Source organism: Pseudorca crassidens, chromosome 1 (genome assembly GCF_039906515.1).
Source record: "Pseudorca crassidens isolate mPseCra1 chromosome 1, mPseCra1.hap1, whole genome shotgun sequence".
In the NCBI taxonomy this organism is placed as follows: domain Eukaryota; kingdom Metazoa; phylum Chordata; class Mammalia; order Artiodactyla; family Delphinidae; genus Pseudorca; species Pseudorca crassidens.
In genome coordinates this window covers 84,754,847-84,777,939 of record NC_090296.1, presented here as the reverse complement: position 1 = coordinate 84,777,939, position 23,093 = coordinate 84,754,847, and the positions used below count along the sequence as shown (strand labels likewise).

Here is a 23,093-nt window from a genome sequence, read left to right as displayed (position 1 = left end):
CGCCCTCCTCCCCACGGCGGTCACCTTCACAGTGTGGGCCCCTGACCTCCGAGGGTGATAGCGACCTGAGAGAGGGGAGGGGACGGAGGAGGAGACACCGGATCAGCCGGGAGACTTCAAGGTAGGCGGGCGGGCCGGGAGGAAGTTAAGGGGAGGACCGGGAAGCACCGAGCACCCCGGGAGTGGAGAGGGGCACGCGGGCCCGGTCCTCCCACGCACACTCCGGTGACCCGACAGCCCGACGGACGGCCAGACGGACGTCTAAGGAACTCACGTACCCGGACACACGCACGAGCAGAGAACAAAGGGCCAAACATGCTCAGAACCTGCTTCACCTCCTCGCTCGCTCACCTCGGCCCTGGTTACCTGCTCAGGTGAGTGGGGTGGGGCCGGGCCAGCCGATGTTCCGGTCCCGGCTTCCTGCGCGGCTCAGGCCGCAGCTTCCGCCCCGGTGCCCGGTGCGCTGGCGATCGGCCACCTCCTCCCCCTAGTTTCTGGTGAAACTGAGTCAGCGCAGCAGGGGCGGGGCGGACATTAACCCCAGCGCCGCCGGCTCCGCCCACGCCCGGTGCGCCTGTCCAGCCCCAGCTTCCGGACCGCCTATCCGCATCCACGGGATCCCCGACCCTTCTCCCTCAGCCTGGTGCCCAAAGGGGCTCAGAGGCCGGGGCGCCCTGCCCCGGGCCGCTGGATCCACCGAGTCCAGCCTCACGTGGTTCCCCGCACCCCAGAAGTACACCCGTATTCCCGGAGGCCCGGACAGGTCAGGAGGACGCTTCAGCGAAGTCAGGCACCCGAGGGTGGGTCGGGCGCTCGGGGGCGGCTACCTCCGGCCTCCCTTTCCGGTCCGGGCCGGCATTCCCAGACCGAGGCCTGAGGCGCTTGGGAAGGGGCTGGCGGAGAAGAAATGGGGGAAAGCCCTATGCAAAAGATCTCGCTGTCGTCGTCAGCCCTCGGGAAATCATTTCCATCTGTGGCAGGAAGAGATCCCAGAAACTGCGTGGCTGCACCTTTGGTAACTGGAATCCAGGATGCCTGCTCCATCGTCACCACCTTTGCCAGCTCCGAAAGCCCTCCTTTCTGTCAGAGTGAGAAACAGGAGATTTCCAGTGTCCAGGCTTCCCTGCTTGATCTGCAGTGGTTCCTTTTGGTTTGAGGCCCTTCCTCAACGTGTACTAACGTTTACATTCGGGTCACTGTCGGAGCTGAGTCCCTGTTAGCCTCCTTGGTGAGTTGATCCCTTCTCTGCAGAATTCCTTTCCTCTCTCACCAGGTGGGATGATCCTGGTCAGGAGCTGGATGCTTTCTTCCAGTGAAATAACATCCTTGGAAGCTAGAAATTCCAGCTTTCCAAAGTAGCTGAGTTAATGACCTTCACAGAGCCATGTACTCCTTGAAGCCAGGCTCATTGCATTTCCTGAGAGAAGAACTCCTCCTGAAGTCTATTCTTTAATTTTTTTATTTTTGGCTGTGTTGGGTCTTCGTTGCTGCACGCGGGCTTTCTCTAGTTGCGGCAAGCAGGGGCTACTCTTCCTTGCGTTGCGCGGGCTTCTCATTGTGGTGGCCTCTCCTGTTGCGGAGCATGGGCTCTAGGTGCGCGGGCTTCAGTAGTTGTGGCTCGCAGGCTCAGTAGTTGTGGCTCGCGGGCTTAGTTGCTCCGTGGCATGTGGGATCTTCCCAGACCAGGGCTCGAACCCGTGTCCCCTGCATTGGCAGGCGGATTCTTAACCACTGCACCACCAGGGAAGCCCCTAAAGTCCATTCTTTACAGAGCAAGATTGGTCCTATTAATGCTTTCCCCCCAAAGAGATTCCACACCTTCTCATGATGACTTAACAAACCCCAGCCCAATGGGAACGGTCTTCCTACTTTCTTATCTAGAGCAGCTTTACCTACTAGGTCCTGTAGCCAACCCTTCAATCATTTTCCTGGCTAAACTGCAACATTCCCTAGCTGCCCACATTATGAGTGTTGGGGGTGGGAATCTGAGGTCTGTCTCCCCTTCTCTGGATTTTCTGGGTTTTTCCACTGCCCCAGGCACAGTGGGGAACATTAGAGCAATGATGGTACACCAGGAATGAAGCATACGATTGTGCAGTTACTGGAAAGAAAGGATTTTGTTGAGATTTCATTCCTACCTCCTTCAATACCTTATGCATACAAGAATCCTAACACAGGAGACTGTTACCTTATGGTAATATTACTACAGATTAATCATTACTTCCATTACACCATTACACATTACTTCCATTCCATCATATACACCATTACAAAAACCTACATCCGTCAAGCCCTGACAATGCCCAAACCCTATGTATTTCCCACGCATTGCCCCATATACTCAAAACAAACCAAGAAAATAGGTACTAATTTTATTCCCCTTTTACAGATGAGCAAACAGGCTCAGACAGGTGAATGAACTTGTCAGGTCACGTGGCAGTTAGGTGGCAGAGCAGGGATTGGAGTCCAGGAAGGCCACGTCTGTTGCTTCAGCACCTAAACACTGCTTTACTGCACTTACAGTCTGACTTCAGCTGGAAATTCCACCCTCACCTCAGATTCAACTTGCCTGAAACACAAACTTTCAAGTGATGATCAGCCCCCATTTGAGATGCTTGCTGTGTGCCAGACACTCGACATCTGTGATCTCTGATTCCCACAACAGCTCTGAGAATAGTTTCTGCTTTGCAGAGAGGCTCACTAAACTCCATCAAGGTCACGCAGTGAAGAGTGGGAGGCAAGACTGTGTAGGGGTTCAGCTTGTGGGCTTCAGACTCAAGACTACTGGGTTTAACTCTTTCATCTGTCACTATCAGTTGTAGACTTTGGCAACTTATTTAGCCCCTCTGTGCCTTAGCCTCCTTGTATATGAAGTGGGGCTTCACAGGGTTAGTATGAGGGTTAAATGAGTTAATAGATACATCTGACACCTGAAAAAAGTGACAGAGCCAGAATTTTAACTCAAGTCTCTCTGACATCAAAAACTACACTTTTCTCACAACCTTATGCTGCTTCTTACGTCCAGAAGACAAAACCTACACACGAGGGGAAAAAAGACTGAGATAGTCCACCAAAGTGGTGAAAGTGATGGCATTTGAATGATGGGAATTCGAAGTGACATTTTCTTCTTCCTAGCTTAAAAATTACTTCCGACGCTTCCCTGGTGGCGCAGTGGTTGAGAGTCCGCCTGCCGATGCAGGGGACACGGGTTCGTGCCCCGGTCCGGGAGGATCCCACATGCTGCGGAGCGGCTGGGCCCGTGAGCCATGGCTGCTGATCCTGCGCGTCCGGAGCCTGTGCTCCACAACGGGAGAGGCCACAACAGTGAGAGGCCCGCGTACCGCAAAAAAAATAAATAAATAAAATAAAATTATTTCCGAGGTTTCCTTTAGTGAGCATGGAATGCTTCCTTGGTGAAGAGAAAACTACATCATCATAACCTCCACATTGATCATATTTAGCCCCAAAATGCTTCTGTCTCCATATTCTCTCCTGATCTCACTGTCCCAGTCACTTTGGAGTCCTGCCTTTTCTTTTTTAAAAAAAAATTATTTATTTTTGGCTGCGTTGAGTCTTCATTGGTGCGCGTGGGCCTTCTCTAGTTGTGGAGAGTGTGGGCTACTCTTCGTTGTGGTGCACATGCTTATTGTGGTGGCTTCTCTTGTTGCGAGTAGTTGTGGCATGTGGGCTCAGTAGTCGTGGCAGACGGGCTTAGTTGCTCTGTGGCATGTGGGATCGTCCCAGACCAGGGCTTGAACCCGTGTCTCCTGCATTAGCAGGCAGATTCTTAACCACTGTGCCACCAGGGAAGCCCCAGGGAAGAGCCAATTTTGACTCCATGTTGGATTTGTTTCTTTGAATTTAACCTTTGCTTTTCATTGTTTTTGTTATTATAATCATACATAATGGCCTGCCTTAGGGAACCCTGCCCCTGTGCCTGAATGTTAAACTAAAGTGCCTTCGTTCAGCTCACAGGGAGACAATCTGACCCTGCCCACCTGTGAATGGCTGCAAAAAAGAAATTAACACATCTCCTCCCTGATGCAGGCCACAGGAGGAGATGTTTTGCAAGATAAATGGCCTTTTTACTTTACTTCCTCACCTCCTCCCCCTCTCTGTTCTATAAAAGAAACAGGCATCCAGACCCAGATGCGATGGTTTTTTGGGGACCCTAGTCTGCCTGTTTTCCAAATAAAGTCGTATTCCTTGCCTCAACAGCTTGTCTCCTGCTTTATTGGCCTGTTGTTTGGCGAGCAGAGTGAGCTTGGACTCGGTAACACTCCAGCCCTGCCTTCATCTGTCCTTCACCTGTTCAGATCCTCAGTGACCCCCAAGACCCTCTTTAGCAGTGTGTACAGAACCAGCTGTCCTCTGGATGGATTCATAAAGTTTGGTTTGTGGAGAGGTAGAGAGCGTCAGAGGTACTGGGGACCTTAGTTAAAGCCCTTCACCTTACATATAGGAAACTGAGGTCCAGAGATTTGTCCTTGATTTGTTCAGAGACACAGAGATAGTATGTGGCAGAGGCCACCTCCAGACTTCAGGTCTCTTGAATGCCAATCTTAGGTTCTTTCTGTGATTCTGACCTGACTTTCTGCAAAGCATTTCCAGATGATATTGTTTTCTAATTGTACATTGCAGGCCCAAGGAGAGCTGTCTGGGTAAGTTATCTCTTTTGTTAGACCACGTGGCTCACTCCCTGTCTATGAACTTGGGAAAGAGAAAGCCAGGGTTTATGCTACAGGTTTCCTTCATATTTGCCATACCACCAGTACCAACCACTGACCTTAGGAGTGGGTGTTTTGGTGAGAACATTCAGTCCTTAACACCACTACTAGAAAAGAAACACTGAGTGCCTTGTCTTGGATGGTGGTCTGGTGGTTTCTGTAAGTAGGTATAATGGATTGTCTACAAAGATGGCTATCAAAGATGGTAGACAGGACCTCACCTTCCCTGTAAGTACATGCTACTCCTCCCACCAAGAGGTGACATCTATCTTTCCCCTCCCTTTGAATCCACAATTTGCTTTGACCAGTAGGACGGAGCAGAAGTGGTGCCACATGACTTTCAGGCCTCAGCCTTGTGGCTTACATTTTCCCCTCTTAGAACCAGTTGTGATGTAAAGTTTGACTACCCTGAGGAAGAGAGAGGCCACCGGAAGAGAGCAAGACCCTGGAGGATGAGAGACTGTGAAGGGAGAGAGAGGGATCTGGCTATCTCACAGTCACCTCAGCTGACTAGCTTCGTGAAGCTATCCTGCATCCTTAGCCCCAGTCGACTCGTCCCAACAGAGATTAGCTACACCTGTGAAGCCCTGCTCACGTTGCAGAATTGTGAGCAAATGTGTTTGTTTTAAGCCTTTAAATTTTGGTGTGATTTCATAAGCAGTTAGTTTAGCGGGTCCCTGGAGAAAGAGAATCAGGAATGGCATTCTTGACATAAGAGAAGCCATTTTGGGGCAAATCCCTGGCAGTGCAGTGGTTAGGATTCCGGGCTTTCACTGCCGGGGACCTCAGTTCGATCCCTGGTCGGGGAACTAAGATCCCACAAGCCGCGCTACGAGGATAAATTTTTAAAAAAAGAGAGAAGCCATTTTGTGATCTAAGCCTGGCCGCAATGCTTGCCCTCAAACAGGTCTCAGTAACAAGGATCTTGAGGGAACAAAGGAATGTCAGAACAGAGAAGGCAGTCAAACAATAGTGCAGTGATAAAGCAGAGTCCTAGTTCCTCCTCAAGGGATATATTCAATACATGATTATACGTCTTTGAGTTCAGCAGGAACTAAGGCCCCCACCCAGGTGGAGGACGGAATGATGATGTTGACCCTCCTGACTTCAATCCACCAAGACTTGGACTCTGTCAACCTTTGCCATAATTCTATGCTGAATGCTCCTCTGCTCAAGCCTCTTCATGAATATGCATGTACCCTTAGCTCAGAACTTCCAGTTTTGCTGTTCGGTGAGAGACTGCTTTGGGAAAGATCCCTGGTGTTCTCCTTACTTGCTGCAAGTAATAATGAATCCTTCCTTTTCCCAGTCTCTGGCTGGATCGTATCTGTTGGCTCAACACCCACCAAGAGGCCAACCCAGTTTTTGGGTAACTGTTTTGCGGCAATAATAACTGAAACAGAAGGATAATATATTTACAGAACAAATTTTAGTTGTAATTATCTGATGATTATAAATAAATACATTTTATAAATTTTAGTTGTAATGATCTAAATAAAAGCCTTCTAATTCCCTTGATAATGCAGAGTCAAGGATTTTTTTTTTTTAATTTATTTTTGGCTGCACTGGGCCTTCATTGCTGCGCGCTGTGCGCGGGCTTTCTCTAGTTGTGGGGAGCAGGGGCCACTCTTCGTTCCGGTGCGCAGGCTTCTCATTGCAGTGGCTTCTCTTGTTGCAGAGCACAGGCTCTAGGCGCGTGGGCTTCAGTAGTTGTGGCAGGTGGGCTCAGTAGTTGTGCCTTGTGGGCTCTAGAGCACAGGCTCAGTAGTTGTGGCGCACAGGCTTTGTTGCTCCGTGGCACGTGGGACCTTCCCGGACCAGGGCTCGAACTCGTGTCCCCTGCATTGACAGGCAGATTCCCAACCACTGTGCCACCAGGGAATCCCAAGGATTTTTGATAAGGAATTTTGGGGAAAGTAATGACCCTTGAAATACTTTTCCAGGCGAGGCTGCTGTCACCTGTTCAATCTTTATGTAAAGGAGAAAAGGCCCCTCAGATACTGTTGCAGCCCTAAAAGGGGAATTTTTTTGTTTGTTTTTGGCCACTCCTTGAGGCTTGTGGGATCTTAGTTCCCCGACCAGGGATCAAACCCAGGCTCTTGGTAGTGAAAGCACAGAGTCCTAACCACTGAACTGCCAGGGAATTCCCTCAAAAGGGAATTCTTGAAGAATTTTGCTAATGTCCAAAATGCTCATGGGACTTCCCTGGTGGTCCAGCGGTTAAGACTACTTGCTCCCAAGGCAGGGGGCCCGGGTTCGATCCCTGGTCGTGGAACTAAAATCGCACATACCGCAACTAAGCCCATGCACCACAACTAGAGAAGCCCGAGTGCTGCAACTAGCGAAGCCCATGTGCTGCAATGAAGACCCAGAGCATCAAATAAATAAATAAATTTTTAGAAAGTGAAATAGCTGCTTGGGAAATTTTTTTAAAAAATGCTCACAATATTTCAGCGTGTTTGATAGCCTCTAAATGGTCACTAATGGTCCACACCTGCTGGTATTCATGCTGTTTTGTGTGTAATCTCCTCCCCTTCAGCATGGCTGGACCTAGTGATTGGCTTCTGATGAATAGAATACAGCAAAAGTCATGGGATGTCATGTCCTAGATTAGGTTACAAAAAGACTGTGACTTGCTTTTGGCTTTCGGGTCAGAGGAGGCCAAGGTGCAACTTTCTTCAGTCGTCCCGAATCCGGGTTCATCCGACACCAGCTGCCTCCACTATGCCGCCTAAGTTCGACCCCAACGAGATCAAAGTCGTGTACCTGAGGTGCACCGGTGGGGCAGTCGGTGCCATGTCTGCCCTGGCCCCCAAGATCGGCCCCCTGGATCTGTCTCCAAAAAAAGTTGGTGATGACATCGCCAAGGCAACTGGTGATTGGAAGGGTCTGAGGATTACAGTGAAGCTGACCATTCAGAACCGACAGGCCCAGATTGAGGTGGTACCTTCTGCCTCTGCCCTGATGACCAAAGCCCTCAAGGAATCACCAAGTGAAAGGAAGAAGCAGAAAAACATTAAGTACAGTGGAAACATGACTTTTGATGAAATTGTCAACATTGCCCGACAGATGCGGCATCAGTCTTTAGCTAGAGAACTCTCTGGAACCGTTAAAGAGATCCTGGGGGCCACCCAGTCTGTGGGCTGCAGTGTTGATGGCTGCCACCCTCACGACATCATAGATGACATCACAGTGGCGTGGTGGAATGCCCAGCTAGTTAAGCACTGCAAAGAAATAATAAAGGGTTATTTGACAACCAAAAAAAAAAAAGACTGTGACTTCCATCTTGCCTACCCCCCCCCCGCCCCGCCCCTCAGTGCCCTGGCTCTTGTGGAAACCAGCTGCCATGTGGTGAGTAGCCCTCTAGAGAGCTTGCACCCTTCTGAGAATCCCTGAGCCAGAAGAGCCAGCTAAGCCACCAACTAAAACAGTGATATAATAAATGCCTACTGTTTTAAGCTGATCAATTTGGGGATAATTTGTTATGCAGCAATATAAAACTAAGATATTCGTTAACTAAAAAAATTAGGATATCAAACTATAAACAGTTTATTTGGTACAACCTTTCAGGGAGCTAATATGGCCATAACATCAAATTCCCCTACAAGTTCACACTTCCTTTGTCCTTGTAGTTCTGCCTCTAGAAAATCCGCTAAAGTGTGGGAGGGGGGAGTGGGGGTGGGAAGCATGTGTTGCTAAAAAAAGGAATAGTTACAAGGATGTTCAGAGCAGCAATATTTATAATGGCAAAAAAATTGGTAGCAATCTATATATCTAGTAGCAGGGGCTTGAGTAACTAGATCATGGAATTGCCTCTAACAGAACAGGTTGGAAACTATTAGTGAGTCTTGAAAGCAAAGTGACTTGCCGTCAGCACTTGAAAAAATAAAGGTAAGTTTTGCTTCATAAGACATTTTCACTTCGTGTTTGTATGCGTGTGTGTCATGAGGTTAAATGAATTTCTTACTCTGAGTCATGGTCTAAATTTTGAGAAACTCTACAGTGTTGAAAAAAGATGTGTATAAAATTACTTAATGACACAAAAAGTATTCAAAATATAAGTTACAAAATAGCACACATATGTTACAAAATGATCCAATTTCGTGAAAATCCAAAATAAGTAAATCTATATAAAAAGTGGAAAATACACCAAACATATCGTTTATACTTCTTATATCTATATTTTAGAATTTTCTACAATGAACATGTCTTTTTAAAAACTTTTTATTGAAGTATTGATAGTTTTTTTTTTTTAACATTTTATTTATTTGGTTGGTTGGGCTGGGTCTTAGTTGTGGCAAGGGAGCTCCTTAGTTGCGGCTCGCCAGCTTCTTAGTTATGGCATGCAAACTCTTAGTTGCGGCATGCACGTGGGAGCTATTTCCCTGACCAGGGATTGAACCTGGGCCTCCTGCACTGGGAGCATGGAGCCTTAACCAATGTGCCACCAGGGAAGTCCCGATAGGTTTTTGTTTTTTTAAAAATATTTATTTGGGGCTTCCCTGGTCGCACAATGGTTGAGAATCCGCCTGCCAATGCAGGGAACATGGGTTAGATCCCTGGTCGGGGAAGATACCACATGCTGCGGAACAACTAAGCCTGTACGCCACAACTACTGAGCCTGCATGCCGCAACTCCTGAAACCCGCGTGCCTAGAGCCCATGCTCTGCAACAAGAGAAGCCACCTCAATGAGAAGCCCGCGCACCACAACAGAGTAGCCCCTGCTCACCGCAACTAGAGAAAGCCTGCGTGCAGCAACAAAGACCCAACTCAGCCAAAAATAAATAAATAAATTAAAAAATATATATATTTATTTGGCTGCAGTAGGGTCTTCATTGTGGTGCATCGGTTCTTTGTTGTGGTGCACAGGCTTCTCTAGTTGTGGCACATGGACTCTCTAGTTGTGGCAAGTGGGTTCTAGAGTACACAGGCTTAGTTGACCCGCAGCATGTGGGATCTTAGTTGCCCGACCAGGTATTGAACCCGCAGTGTCCCCTGCATTGGAAGGTGGATTCTTAACCACTGGACCACTAGGGAAGTCCCTAAAGTATAGTTGATAGTTGATTTACAATGTTGTGTTAATTTCTGCTGTACAGCAAAGTGACTCAGTTATACACATATATACATTCTTTTTTATATTCTTTTCCATTATGGTTTATCCCAGGATATTGAATATAGTTCCCTGTGCTATACAGTGGGATCTTGTTGTTTATCCATTCTATATGTAATAGTTTGCATCTACTAACCCCAAACTCCCAGTCCATCCCTCTCCCACCCCCGCTTCCCCTTGGCAACCACAAGTCTGTTATATCTGTGAGTCTGTTTCTGTTCAACTTATTTCTTGAATAATAATGATAGTAGTTTTTAAAGTTTTCTAAATAATTATGTATTATATATCATTTTCTCAACTATGTTAAATATATATACATAGCCTGGTGGTGCAGTGGTTAAGAATCCGCCTGCCAATGCAGGGGACATGGGTTCGAGCCCTGGTCTGGGAAGATCCCACATGCCGCGGAGCAACTAAGCCCGTGAGCCACAACTACTGAGCCTGCACTCTAGAGCTCACGAGCCACAACTACTGAAGCCCGCATGCTGCAACTACTGAAGCCCGTGCTCTTAGAGCCTGTGCTCCGCAACAAGAGAAGCCACCGCAATGAGAAGCCTGTGCACCCCTGCTCACTGCAACTAGAGAAAGCCCACATGTAGCAACAAAGACCCAAAGCAGCCAAAAATAAATAAAATTGTTTTAAAAATCATTAAAAAAAAAAAGAGAGAATAGAAACTTGCCAGAATGCTAGCAGTGGTTTTGTGTGGCAGGATTATGGGAATTTTTAAATGTTTTAGAAAATTTAGAAATGTTTCTAAAATGAACATGCTTTTCTTTTATTATAAAAATTTTTAAGGACTTACCTGGTGGTCCAGTCGTTAAGACTTCTGCTGCAGGGGGCACGGGTTTGATACCTGGTGGGGGAACTAAGATCTCACATGCTGCGTGACGTGGCTGAAAAATTAAAAAACAAAAATCCTGTCTAGTTCTGATGGGGTCTGCCTGCTGCTTATTTTATCCCACCACTGGACCCAGGCCAGGCCAGGAGAGCAGGGCAGACACCCTTGCCTCTGCCCAGGCCTGCACCCTCTTTATTTCCCCACCCTGATATGACCCTGTGGTCCTGGTGGTTTTTCTTCACATCTTATCTTGAAACTTGAGTTCCCTTATCTTGGGCAAACTTACTGATGAATAGTGACACTCCGCAGGTCAATGCTGAGATGGAAGAATGCAAATAAGGAGGGTTACACTATAAATAATGAGCATAACTCATTTGTGTACCATCAAGCTTCACTGGGGCCATGTTGTGTGCTCATGCAGAATCTCACCAACCCCCAGTTTACAGATGAGGAAATATGCTCAGAGAGCCCCCATGCATGAACCTGTCTGTGTTCCTGTGTAGGCATTCATGAAGTTTGCATATTCCAATCCATTGCCAAGTTCTGTTAAATATTACCGCCTAAATAGCTCTCCAATGTGTCCACTTCTCACTATCACCAGCGCTACCTCCCCCCCGTCAAGCCCTACAGCAATGGCCTCCCAACTGACCTCCAGGACTTCTGTGCCCTCTGATCCTCTCTGTATTCAATAGCTAAGGCGATATTTTGGAAATTTAAATCTGAACTCGTCAGTCTACCCAACCACCCTTGCTTAAGATTTTGCAGTTATTCCCAACGCTCTTAGGATAGAGACAAAACTCTTTAACATGGTTGACAGGGCCCTATGTAGATACCTCCACCCTGTCTGCCTCATGGCTCGCTTTTGCTTCCCTCATCTCTTTGTTCCATCTCCATTGACCTTCTCTAGTCCCTTGTATTCACCCTCTTCCTCCTGTCACAGGGCCTTTGCATATGCTGTGCCTTCTGCCATTTCCACTCTTGCTGGCTCCTGTACCTAGTTAACTCCTACTATATCTCCTCTTACCTTTTCTTCAGATCATTAAATACAGTTGTAGTTTTACATTTATTTGATTAGTTGGTTAATGTTTGTTTATTTTTACACTAGACTGTAAGTTCCATGAAAACAGAGACTGTGTCTTTTTTGGATCACCAGTTCCCAGTACTGAGTATAATACTTGACCTACAAGAAGAGCTCATTAAATCTTTGTTAAATGAATGAGTTAATGAATGAACAAAACCCATAGACTCTTCTGATCTGGTTCCTTTTCTTGAAAGGGCTCCCAAACGCTTCAGAAGACAGAAACAGAAGAGGGAGGGAACAGCCATAACAGCCTATCACAGAATGTAACAGGTCATCAAGGTAAGAGCTGAGTCTACAGGCTGTATTTTAGAGGCCTCCCTACCCCCTTCTTATTGCCACCTTCTTCCAAAGAGGACCAGGAAGGAAGCCACTGCAGAGAAATTCCAGGGCCAGCCTTTGACGGACAGAGCCTCACCAGGAAGGCAGGGAGGATGAGAAGGCAAAGAAAGGAAGGGAAGGGATGTCTATTGAGAAGGGACTCTGTTTTGGATATCAGGCTGAATGTTTACATACATCATCTCATTTAATCCTCTCCAAAACCCCATTTTGCAGATGAGAAAACAGACTCAGGTTGTGAAACTTGAGGGTTATTAAACCAATGCAGGGCAAAGCTGGGTTTGAACTGGGGTCTGTCAGCCTTCCTCTGAAGCCTGGGCTTTTCCAGGCTACCATCTTGGCCTCCAGCCTTCAAACATCTCCCTCACCCTGTTAACTTAGGGCCTAAAATTTCATCATTAAAGACTCATCCGTTGGCCTGTGTCTAACACTGTCTTTTAGGAGTCAGTGTATGAAGTTGATACTTTGGAAACAGAAACTCAGCATCATAAAGGCAACCACTACAAGACCTAAAAAGAAATACATAAAAGAAAAAAAAATACATAAACAAAAATTAGAATGTGCAAAGGAAAGGTGATGAGAGAGCATGAGTGAGGGAGTTAAATCTCTCATCGTTCATACTGAGGAGAGAAGAGATACTGTCTAAAATGGACAAATTTATGATATTACACAAAGGGATAATGGTGATCTCAGGAGAACTAAAAGCAGAAGCTGTTGGTTGGGTTCCCTCTAGGGAGTGGAACTGGGGGGAAGAGAGACACTTTCATTTTTCATTTGTCCTGAGCTGTTCATTAAAAAAAAAAATTATAGTAGTATTCTGTTGTTGTAACCTTTCTAAAAAGTTTTGAAATTTTTGTTACAAAAGACTAAACAAACAAAAACACTCTTCCTTTATTTATTTATTTTGTAATTTATTTATTTTTGACTGCATTGTGTCTTCATTGCTGTGCGCGGGCTTCCTCTAGTTGCGGCGAGCAGCAGCTACTCTTTGTTGCAGTGTGTGGACTTATTGCAGTGGCTTCTCTTGTTGCGGAGCATGGGCTCTAGGCAAGCGAGCTTCAGTAGTTGTGACACACGGGCTCAGTAGTTGTGACATGTGGGCTTAGTTGCTCCGCGGCATGTGGGATCTTCCCAGACCAGGACTCAAACCCGTGTCCCCTGCCTTGGCAGGCGGATTCTTAACCACTGCACCACCAGGGAAGTCCAAAAACACCCTTCCTTTAGAATGCAAGTAGGCCTAGAAGTAATAGTCCTTGACACCTGGGTAAATGTTAGGTCTGCAGGGTTCCTCTGCATCAGGAAGGATGTGAGTCGGGGGAGGGTCATGTGATGATAAACATGGCTTCCTAAGCAGTTGCCCCTGGGGAATGGGCTTGGGAGACAAGCTCGCCTTTGCAAACACAGGGCCAGGGTAGTGCCTCTTCCCTCACATTCCTAAAGGCAGCTCATACTCAGACACAAGAGGATACTGACCCCATTAGGGCCAGAGATAACCACCCCTCTAATTATCCCTGAGGTGACTCTGCCATCAGCAGCACAACTCTCTGAGCAGGAGCCCTTGCCAGCCAGGGACCCCACTGTAGCAGGATCCATGTGACCGCAGCTTCTGGGGGCCCAGGTGGATCTAGGCCAGGAAAGTGGGATGCTGAGGGCTCTCAGGTGAGTATGACTCAGGTCAGAGCCCCGCACGCCTCAGGACCCAAGGGCCTCTTCCTCCTCTGGAGGCATGGCATCCTCTTGACCTTTGCTTGGTATATCACTCTGTCCCAGCAGCTGCAGAAAGGGAGCCCGGGGCACGGCTCAGGAGTGCCACTCACCAGCAGCCAGGAGCCAAAAGACTGGCATTCCCAGCACTAGACAAAGGCCTATTGATCTTTGACCCCCACCACTCCAGGAGCCTTGGCCCTCCCTCCTGCCTGCCTTCCTTTCTTCCCTGCTGGCCTCGCCCTCTGTTCTGTCTCCTCGTTCCCTGGCTCTCTTGCTCTGACTGGCAGTTTTTCCCAGCTCCTTGACCAAACCAATCCTTCCATGCTGTCTTCAAGCCCTGCCTCCTGCACATCTCCCAACCCGAACGAGGAGAATCCAAGAAAGAAGGTCCAGTGGGCTTCTGGGAGGAGGAGGACGTCATCCACAGACTCAAAGTCCCAGTCCGACCCCTCCAAAGCGTCCAGGTCCCGGAAACTCAGCCGGCTGACGGTGAAGTATGACCGGGGGCAGCTCCAGAGCTGGCTGGAGATGGAGCAGTGGGTGGACGCCCAGGTTCAGGATCTCTTCCAGGTGAGTAAGACACCACGGGCTGGGGGACCGGGAGAGAGCCTGCTCTGAGGCCTCAGGAGGAGCTGGAGGGCAGATGAGAGATGCTCCCATGGAGACAAAGTTTTTCCCCACAGGTGAATCATGGGTTTGCAGTCCTGAAATCTGCCTCCCTCTGGTCTGGGCTCTGCCTCTCACTCTCTACGTAATCTGGAGCAGGTCTTTTAACATCCCTGAGACTTAGTTTCCTAATCTATAAAACGGGGCTATCAATGCCTGTCGTATACCTTTCGTAGGACTTTTTGAGGCTCAGATGAGATAGTAGAGGAGTTATTTTTCTTTATTTTATGTCTTTATTTACTTTCAACCTCAACACACATACACGACTAGAGCAACATTGTTCATTCCTGTAGCTGTCAGCCATGTGTAGCTATTTAACTTTAAACTGATGAAAATTAAAAGTTCAGTTCCTCAGTCACACTAGCCACATTTCAAGTGCCCCATACATCCAGGTGGCTAGTGGCTACCAAGTTGCCAGCACAGATACAGAAAATTTCCATCATCTCAGAACAGATAGTGCTGGACTAGAACGTCAAAGTTATCAATAGTGAACGCTAATACCAGCGCCTGACTTAGCCTTGGCCCTGGCTCTGACTGACTCCCCTCAACCCCACCCTGGGAGAGTAGCCCTTTTTTTTTTTTACCTAGATACCTACTAATCGGGATCCTAATGTAGTAACAAATGCTGTTCCAACAACAAGAATAACATTTTGAGCACTTAACTCAGCAGTAGGCACAGTACCCAGCACCTAACTTGTGTTATTTCATTCAGCCCTCCCCACAAGTCCATTAGGTCGGTATGGTTTACCGTGGAGGAAATGGAGGCTTAGAAATGTTGAGTAACTAGCCCAAGGTCACACCACTAGGGAGCCCAGGGACCAGGAGCTGCAGCTGGGGCTCTGCCTGTAGCGCCTGAGCGTTTATTCAAGCTGCTAGTGGTTCTCCACACCTGAAGTACTTCAGTAATAATCCGATGCCCCAGCTGCATTTCAACTGAATTTCAATCTACTAGGGTGGGGCCCAGGCACTGGTCTTTTTCATAAGCTCCACTGCTGATTGTAGCGTGTGGCTGGCGAGAACCACGCATCAAGCCGGAGACCAGAGTCCTCCTTGTCCACATGCCATGGTCCTTGTTTCTCTCCTTCCTTACTCAGGTCCTGTCTTTTCTTTTGGGGGCAGCAAGGGCTTGTGATTCTTCCAGGTAAGGGCTGTGTCAGTGGTCCTGTGGTTGGGGGAGGGGAAGAGTGATGCATGTGGCCCAGGCTGTCTTCTGAGTCTCACTGTGTCATGTGTTGGTTTGGTCCAGGTGTTGACGGTGTCCCTGGCAGCATCCTGGGCCACTCGCAGAGGGGAGAGAGATGCCCTAGAACTGGGAACAGGAGAGGCAAACTTTCTTTGCCTATATGTACTCTCACCTTGCAGGACATCTCTGCTGCCCTTCAGTCCTGCCAGCACCCTCCCTCTCTGGATCAGTTTCAATTTCAGACTGTTGTGCCCTTACATAAAAAGTCTCATATCTCAGACACCTCAGGGCAAAGATCAAGGCAGGGGAAAAGCTGTAAAATAATGAACTCATAACATTGGAAAACAGGACATATGGGAGGACCGCTCCCAGGCAATGATTGTAATAAAATAACCTGGTCTACAGTTGTCATGACAATTGTCCAAAGGTGCCAGGTGGCAGTTCCTCTTCTAATCTCTGTCCTTTTCAGCAGGAAGCAGGCAAGTGGCTGGGGAAGCCTCAGGTGGCTGGTCATCTTGGGCAGAGGTTGAGGCAACCCAGTCTCCAGGCTTACCCTGCCTCAGTTATTCCTGCATAGAGCCCCTCTCCACCCACTGGGACTCCCCACCACATGCCCACCTTGGGTAGCACCACTGGGAATGGTTCCAGGAGTGGGTTGCGTCACTATTTGTTTACTTTAGTTTAGTGGAACCCAACCTTCCTTTGTTGGAGGACCCCACCTCTTCTCACTGGGTGTGCAGCCTGCTTTAGGGTCTTGTGAAAAGCCAGATCTGTGTTCAACAAAACAAACTGACTTGGGGGCCTGGAGCTCCTGTTGTCCAGAAATGGAGTGTGGATTTGGCTTCTAAGCAGGGACTTAAACACTCATGAGTTTCTCCTATTTTAAGGAGACTCTTGTTTAACAATATGCCCCCCTTTTGTTACCATCCCCTACTTCCTGTCTCCTTTACAAGGCTCCTTAAAGGATTTGTACCAACTCAGAGCCTTTACTTACTTTTTCCTTTCCTATCAGCATTCAAACCACTGGATTCTGACTTCTGTTCCCACCACTCTATTGAGACCTCTTGGCAAAGTCACCAATCACCACCTTGGGGCCAAATCTAGTGTACACATCAGCAGGGGACACTGTTGACCCCCCCAGAGTTTCCTATAGCTTACATGATAGCATGCATTTTGATGCAGCCCTTTTGAAGTGATGGCATTTTAAGAAACAATCTATTAAACTTACAACTTTAAAAATGTATTATCAGGAATTCCCTGGCGGTCCAGTGGTTAGGACTCGGAGCTTCCACTGCCATGGGCCCAGGGTCGATCCCTGGTCAGGGAACTAAGATCCTGCAAGCAGTGAGGCCAAAGGAAAAAAAAAAACAGTATATATATATGTGTGTGTGTGTGTGTGTGTGTGTGTGTATATATATATATATATATAGTCAATGAAATGTGAAACAAACATTTGTTAGCTCATCTCTGAACTTCACTCGATTACTGGTTTCTATGGCAGAGAGATCAGGAGTAAGTGGACAGAGTATGGAGTGGAGCAGAGAAAGGGGTCAAATCAGGCAGCATCTGTCAGGAAACCACCACATGTAACACAGAGTCACAATATAACCATACTTGTTCACCTCGGTCAGAGTTGTTTGATATATCTGCTCATTTTCTGAGAATTCAAAAAATACTCGAGGGAAAGAATATTTTGGATTATGATTTGAGCCCATATTCTCAATACCAGACTGCAGTGACAATCTGACTCTCAGTGATATACATACCCTGTGTTCAATATACGTATAGTTAATGTCATAAATGATATAAAATGGTTTTGGGAGCAGGACTAATCCTTTTTTAGAGGTGGAATTCTAATCATTAGTATGTATTTTTATTATTTGGCCCCAGCATCCACCTTCTGGGATTCCAGTTACATGTATGTTAGACCACTTGATATGGTCCTACAGATCACCAAAGCTCTATGCTGTTCTTTTCTTTTCTACCAGTTTTTTTCTCTCCATGCTTCATTTTGGCTAGTTTCTTTTGCTATTTCCTCAAGTTTAAATGGTATTTTTTTTCTGTAGTGTCAAATATGCCGTTAATTCCATTCAGTAAAATTTTTCTTTAAAATATTTTACTTTTCATCTCTAGATGCTTCACTTTGTTCTTTCTCATGTCTTCCATTTCTCTCATTACTATGTTCATGTTTTCCTCATTTGCTAATTCCATCATCTCTGTCATATCTGATCTGCTTCTATTAATTGATTTTTTCTCCTGCTTATAGGTCACATGTCCTGCTTCTTGGCGTGATTAGTGATTTTTTTATAGATTTATTTTTAATTAATTAATTAATTAATTAATTTATTGGCTGCACTGGGTCTTCTGTTGCTTTGTGCGTGCTTTCTCTAGTTGCAGTGAGTGGGGCCTACTCTTTGTTGCGGTGTGCAGGCTTCTCATTGTGGTGGCTTCTCTTGTTGCAGAGCACAGGCTCTAGGTGTGCAGGCTTCAGTAGTTGTGGCACACGGGCTTCAGTAGTTGTGGCTTGCGGGCTCTAGAGCGCAGGCACAGTAGTTGTGACGCACGGGCCTCGTTGCTCCACAGCATGTGGGATCTTCCCGGACCAGGGATCGAACCCGTGTCCCCTGCATTGGCAGGTGGATTCTTAATCACTGCGCCACCAGGGAAGCCCTGTGACTAGTGATTTTTTTTTTTTTTTTTTTTTGCCGTGCGCGGGCCTCTCACCGTTGTGGCCTCTCCCGTTGCGGAGCACAGGCTCCAGACGCGCAGGCTCAGCGGCCATGGCTCACGGGCCCAGCCGCTCCGCGGCATGTGGGATCTTCCGGGACCGGGGCACGAACCCGCATCCCCTGCATCGGCAGGCGGACTCTCAACCACTGCGCCACCAGGGAAGCCCTGACTCGTGATTTTTGATTGGATGCTGGACATTGTGAATTTTACGTTGTTGGATTTTTTTTCTTCCTTTAGAGTGTTGGACTTTGTTCTAGGATGCAGTTTAGCTACTTGTGGTTCAGTTTGATCCTTCTGAAGCTTATTTTTAAGTTCTGTTGGGGTGAGTATAGAGTGGCCTTTAATCTAGGAAATAATTTACCCCCCAAGTAAAGCAGGGCCCTCCTGAGGTCTCTCCTGAATTCCTGTATGATCAGTGATTACTGTCCACTCTGACTGAGTGGAAATTGATTTGTGTCAGTCCTCTGTGAGGTCTGGGAAGTGTTCATCTCTGTGCCCACAGTGCCTCAGAGTACCTGGCTTTGTGAAGTTTTACCCTGTGAATGTGTATCTTGTGTTCAGCAAAGACTCAGAAGAACCCTTATGTAGATTTCTGGAGGTCTCTTTCTTCATAACTTCCTCCTCTGCAGAACTCTGGCAACTTCCAGCCACCTCAACCCCAAATTCTGGTATCTGTCATATCAATTTAGTATGACCACTGTGCTCTGCTTGGGATCTCCCTTTCATTTCGTTTCTTTCCCAGGTAGTGCTGAGTTACCTGTTATGTAAAGTCTGAAAACACTTTTCATATATTTTTGTCCGGTTTTCTAGTTACTTATGTTGAGAGAATAAATCCAGTCCCTGTTACTCCATCATCAGAAGTGTAAACATCTTGTTAACTCCTATTCAGCCTTCAGGTCTGAGATTAGAGGTCACCTCTTCCTGGAAGCCTTCCTAAACCCCAGACTTGGTTAGGTTCCCCTTACATGTGCTACCATAGTGTCTCATCAGAGTGTTTATTGCCCTGTATTATAACTGCCATTTGACTTGTCTGTATCCCTCAGGAGACTATAAGCTTTTCAAGGGCAAGATCATGTCTGTCTGTCTTTGCTGTTATGGCCCCATCACAATGCTTGGTGCATAGCATGCTCTCAATAAATATGCATTTAATGAATGAATGCTAAATCAGATGCGCTAGAAACCAAGGAAGCAAAGGGGAAAGTCTAGAGTTTAGGGTGAAAGAAGTAACTTAGAACCCTAGCACTGTTTATTTTTAAAATGGTATAGAAGGACCAAAACTGTTAACAGTGGTTACCCATTGGCAGTGGAAGGAATGAGAGGGTGAGGCATCTTTTCTCTTTCTTTCTTTTCTTTTTTTTAAAAAATATTTTTTAATTAATTAATTAATTTATGGCTGTGTTGGGTCTTTGTTGCTGTGTGTGGGCTTTCATTGCAGTGGCTTCTTTCTTCGCAGAGCACAGGCTCCAGGTGCACGGGCCGCAGTAGTTGTGGCTCGTGGGCTCTAGAGCGCAGGCTCAGTGGCCATGGCTCACGGGCCTAGCTGCTCCGTGGCACGTGGGATCTTCCCAGACTGGGGCACGAACCCGTATCCTCTGCATTGGCAGGCAGATTCTTAACCATTGAGCCACCAGGGAAGCCCTTTCTTTTCTAAATCAACTTTACGGAAGTCTAATGGCAGACAACAAGATTTGCCTGTTTTTGAAGTGTACATTTGAATGCACTTTGCCGTATATAACCACTACCCCATCAAGATATGGAACATTTCCACCATCCAAAATGTTCTTCAAAAAGCACTTACGGGGCTTCCCTGGTGGTGCAGTGGTTGAGAGTGCTCCACAATGGGAGAGGCCACAACAGTGAGAGGCCCGTGTACCGCAAAAAAAAAAAAAGAAAAAAAAAAAGCACTTACTTGTTTTTGTTTTTTTTAAACAGAGAGGGAATTTTTTTTAAAACAAGTGTATTTTATTATTTGTTATTTATTATTATTTATTTATTTGGCCATACCGTGTGGCATGTGGGATCTTAGTTTACCAACCATGGATCAAACCTGTGCGCCCTGCAATGGAAGCATGGTGTCTTAACCACTGGACTGCCAGGAAGTCCCAGCACTTACTTTAAAAAAAAAATTAATTAATTAACTTATTTTGGCTACGTTGGGTCTTTGTTGCTGCACATGGGCTTTCGCTAGTTGTGGTGAGCGGCGGCTACTCTTTGTTGTGGTGCACAGGCTTCTCACTGTGGTGGCTTCTCTTGTTGCAGAGCACAGGCTCTAGGCACGCAGGCTTCAGTAGTTGTGACGCACGGGCTCAATAGTTGTGGATCGTGGGCTCTAGAGCACAGGCTTAGTAGTTGTGGCTCACGGGCTTAGTTGCTCCGTGGCATGTGGGATCTTCCTGGACCAGGGCTCGAACCTGTGTCCCCTGCATTGGCAGGCGGATTCTTAACCATTGCATCACCAGGGATGACCCTTATTTTGGAACATTTTATAATCTGTAACAGAAACCCTGTACCCGCTAGTGGTCACACCCCATTCCCTACCACCACCACTTCCAGCATTAGGCAACCACTAATCCACTTTGTGTCTCTATAGATTTACCTATTCTGGACATTTCATACAAATTGAATCATATAATATGAAGCCTTTTGTAACTGGCTTCTTTCACTAACATGTTTTCAAGGTTAATCCATGTTGTGGCATGAATCACTACTTTGTTCCTTCTTATTGCTGAAAAATATTGTATGGCTACATCATATTTTATTTATCCATTCACCAGTTGATGGACATTTGAATATGAATAATGCTGCTGTGAACATTCATATGGACATATGTGGATGTCTGTTTTCACTTCTCTTGGGAATAGACCTAGGAGTGGAATTGTTGGGTCAGATGATAACTCTATATTTAACATTTTAAGGAACTGCCAAATTATTTTCCAAAGCATCTGTACCATTTTGCATCCCTACTAACAATGTTTATAACTATTGAAATTAAACAGATACTCTTTTTAAAGAACTCTAGACTGTTTCAGGTAGACCATAGTAGTTATTCAGTAACTGTTGAATAAAAGGATGAATGGGGTGGTTTGAGTAAGGTGAGGAGAGGAACTGAACATGGGAAATAGAGTGGGAGATGGGTGAACCCGACAGTTAACTATCACCCCAGCACCAGCTAGCCAGGCTCCTCTGAGCCCCGTGTGATTCCCAAACAGGATCAACCAACTCCTTCTGAGCCTGAGATCGACCTGGAGGCTCTCATGGAACTATCCACAGAGGAGCAGAAGACTCAGTTGGAGGTAGAATGGGGGGCCAGGCCCCGGGCCCAGGGGTTGGGGGATGGAAGCTGGGCTTGGACCAAGGGGAGCCCAAGAACCCAGGTTCTGCCTCCCCATCTGTGTGTGGAGAACCAATTCAGAGGGGAGAATTCCTGGGAGACTGACTGGGGACTCGTGACAAAGTGCTGTGGCTCAGGGACCCACTCTCTGCTTTCTTCCACCAGGCTATTCTCCAAAACTGCCCCCACCCCACAGAGGTAAGGGATGCTCTGGGGGGTAAGAGGAGGCCCAGCGGGACGGCAGCTAGCGAAGAGGAAAGCTTGGTCCTGGGTCCTTCTCCCCTTCCCTGACTCTGAAGCGATGGGGTCAGGTGGAGACTAGGGAGAGCAGTGTGGTGGGTGGGTGTGACCCCATGCCTTGATCTCACCCGTGTTTCTTTCTCAGCCTTTTATCTCTGAGCTGCTCAGTCAACTCAAGAAATTTCGGAGACTCAGTCGGCCTCAGAAATAAGCCTTGTGAGACTACCTTCATCAGCTTCAGCACTGCCAGGTCTGCCCTGAACCCCTGGATCCTGGGCTGAGAGGGAAACAGCTCCTTGGGACACAGACAAGGAACATGGAGAGTGAGGAGGGACATTTGGACACCCCTGTCTATGTGCAGTCACAGCTAATTCCTGTCAGCTGGGCTTTCTGGGAGCCAGTCATGGCTATGGCCCAGTGCTTTCCTCGGCAGCCAAGTGAATAAAACCTTGAGGAGCCCCAGCTGAATGGAGTGTGGAGCATATCTGTGCTGAGGGATGGAGGAGGGAGGGACTGAAGTGTTATACCATAAGGCCAGCATCCTGAGTCACTAGGCTGCCTCCACATACCTCACCCATCTGTCCATCTATCCATCCACCCACCCAGGGCTTGAGAATTCAAAGATAAAGGTCACAGTTCTGCGTCAGAGAAATTACCATCAAGCAAGGCCTGGAGGCCAAGCAGAAGGCACCTGGCTAAGAGACACAGCATCCTGACATCACCAATAGGAACCCAAGTGGCAAAGACCCATAGTAGAGGTAACAGGAAAAAAACCAGCTGGGTTTGGGGGCCTCAGGGAAAGCTAAACCCTCTTCCCTCACTAAATGATTCAGGAGACCTCAGGCTGAGGACTCTTTCTTGAACCAGCTCCAAGCCAGAGGCAGAAAGAGAAAAAGCAGGGGCTAAGCAGAGGGGTGTAAAGGGTATAGGCTCAGAGGCCAGGAATCAGGTCAGAAGGAAGTTGGTGGGGACAGACACTGGGTCTGAATGGCATGTGGGTTGCGACAGGAGCCCTGGAGGTGGCATCCTTTAGGAGTAAAGCAGGAAGCAGGGTATGCATTCACTGCTTGTGCATGCAGTGTTTGAGTATGGTGGGGCCTGGGGGCTAAGCTGGGCTGCCCAGAGCAGGATGCACAGTTCAG

The 23,093-nt window shown here is 47.3% G+C and overlaps 1 protein-coding gene and 1 pseudogene across 6 annotated transcripts; both read left to right on the top strand.

Annotated features, from left to right (window-relative positions):
• Window positions 1-58: 58 nt before the first annotated feature.
• PPP1R14D (protein phosphatase 1 regulatory inhibitor subunit 14D) lies at window positions 59-22,413 on the top strand. Of its 6 annotated transcripts, XM_067743597.1 has the most exons (8): window positions 59-374; window positions 981-1,228; window positions 11,953-12,037; window positions 13,611-13,753; window positions 14,137-14,371; window positions 21,590-21,673; window positions 21,877-21,909; window positions 22,097-22,413. In XM_067743597.1, the coding sequence occupies exons 4-8, from the start codon at window positions 13,737-13,739 to the stop codon at window positions 22,160-22,162; spliced, it is 435 nt and encodes a 144-aa protein (XP_067599698.1). In that variant the 5' UTR covers window positions 59-374; window positions 981-1,228; window positions 11,953-12,037; window positions 13,611-13,736; the 3' UTR covers window positions 22,163-22,413. The 6 variants fall into 6 exon arrangements, 4 of the variants coding, with proteins under 4 accessions (XP_067599698.1, XP_067599690.1, XP_067599679.1 ...); XM_067743589.1 differs by lacking the exon at window positions 22,097-22,413 and having other exon boundaries at window positions 21,877-22,090; XR_010944892.1 differs by lacking the exon at window positions 13,611-13,753 and having other exon boundaries at window positions 14,137-21,673; window positions 22,097-22,129.
• LOC137227530 (large ribosomal subunit protein uL11-like) lies at window positions 5,120-7,948 on the top strand (annotated as a pseudogene).
• Window positions 22,414-23,093: the final 680 nt, after the last annotated feature.

Excerpts from the sequence above, each read along its gene's own strand:
- PPP1R14D (XM_067743578.1), top strand. The coding sequence starts at position 14,123 with ATGCTGTCTTCAAGCCCTGCCTCCTGCACATCTCCCAACCCGAACGAG. Across the intron at positions 21,674-21,876 it reads AGCAGAAGACTCAGTTGGAG|GCTATTCTCCAAAACTGCCC; the intron begins GTAGAATGGGGG and ends TTCTTCCACCAG. Across the intron at positions 21,910-22,096 it reads ACTGCCCCCACCCCACAGAG|CCTTTTATCTCTGAGCTGCT; the intron begins GTAAGGGATGCT and ends TTTCTTTCTCAG.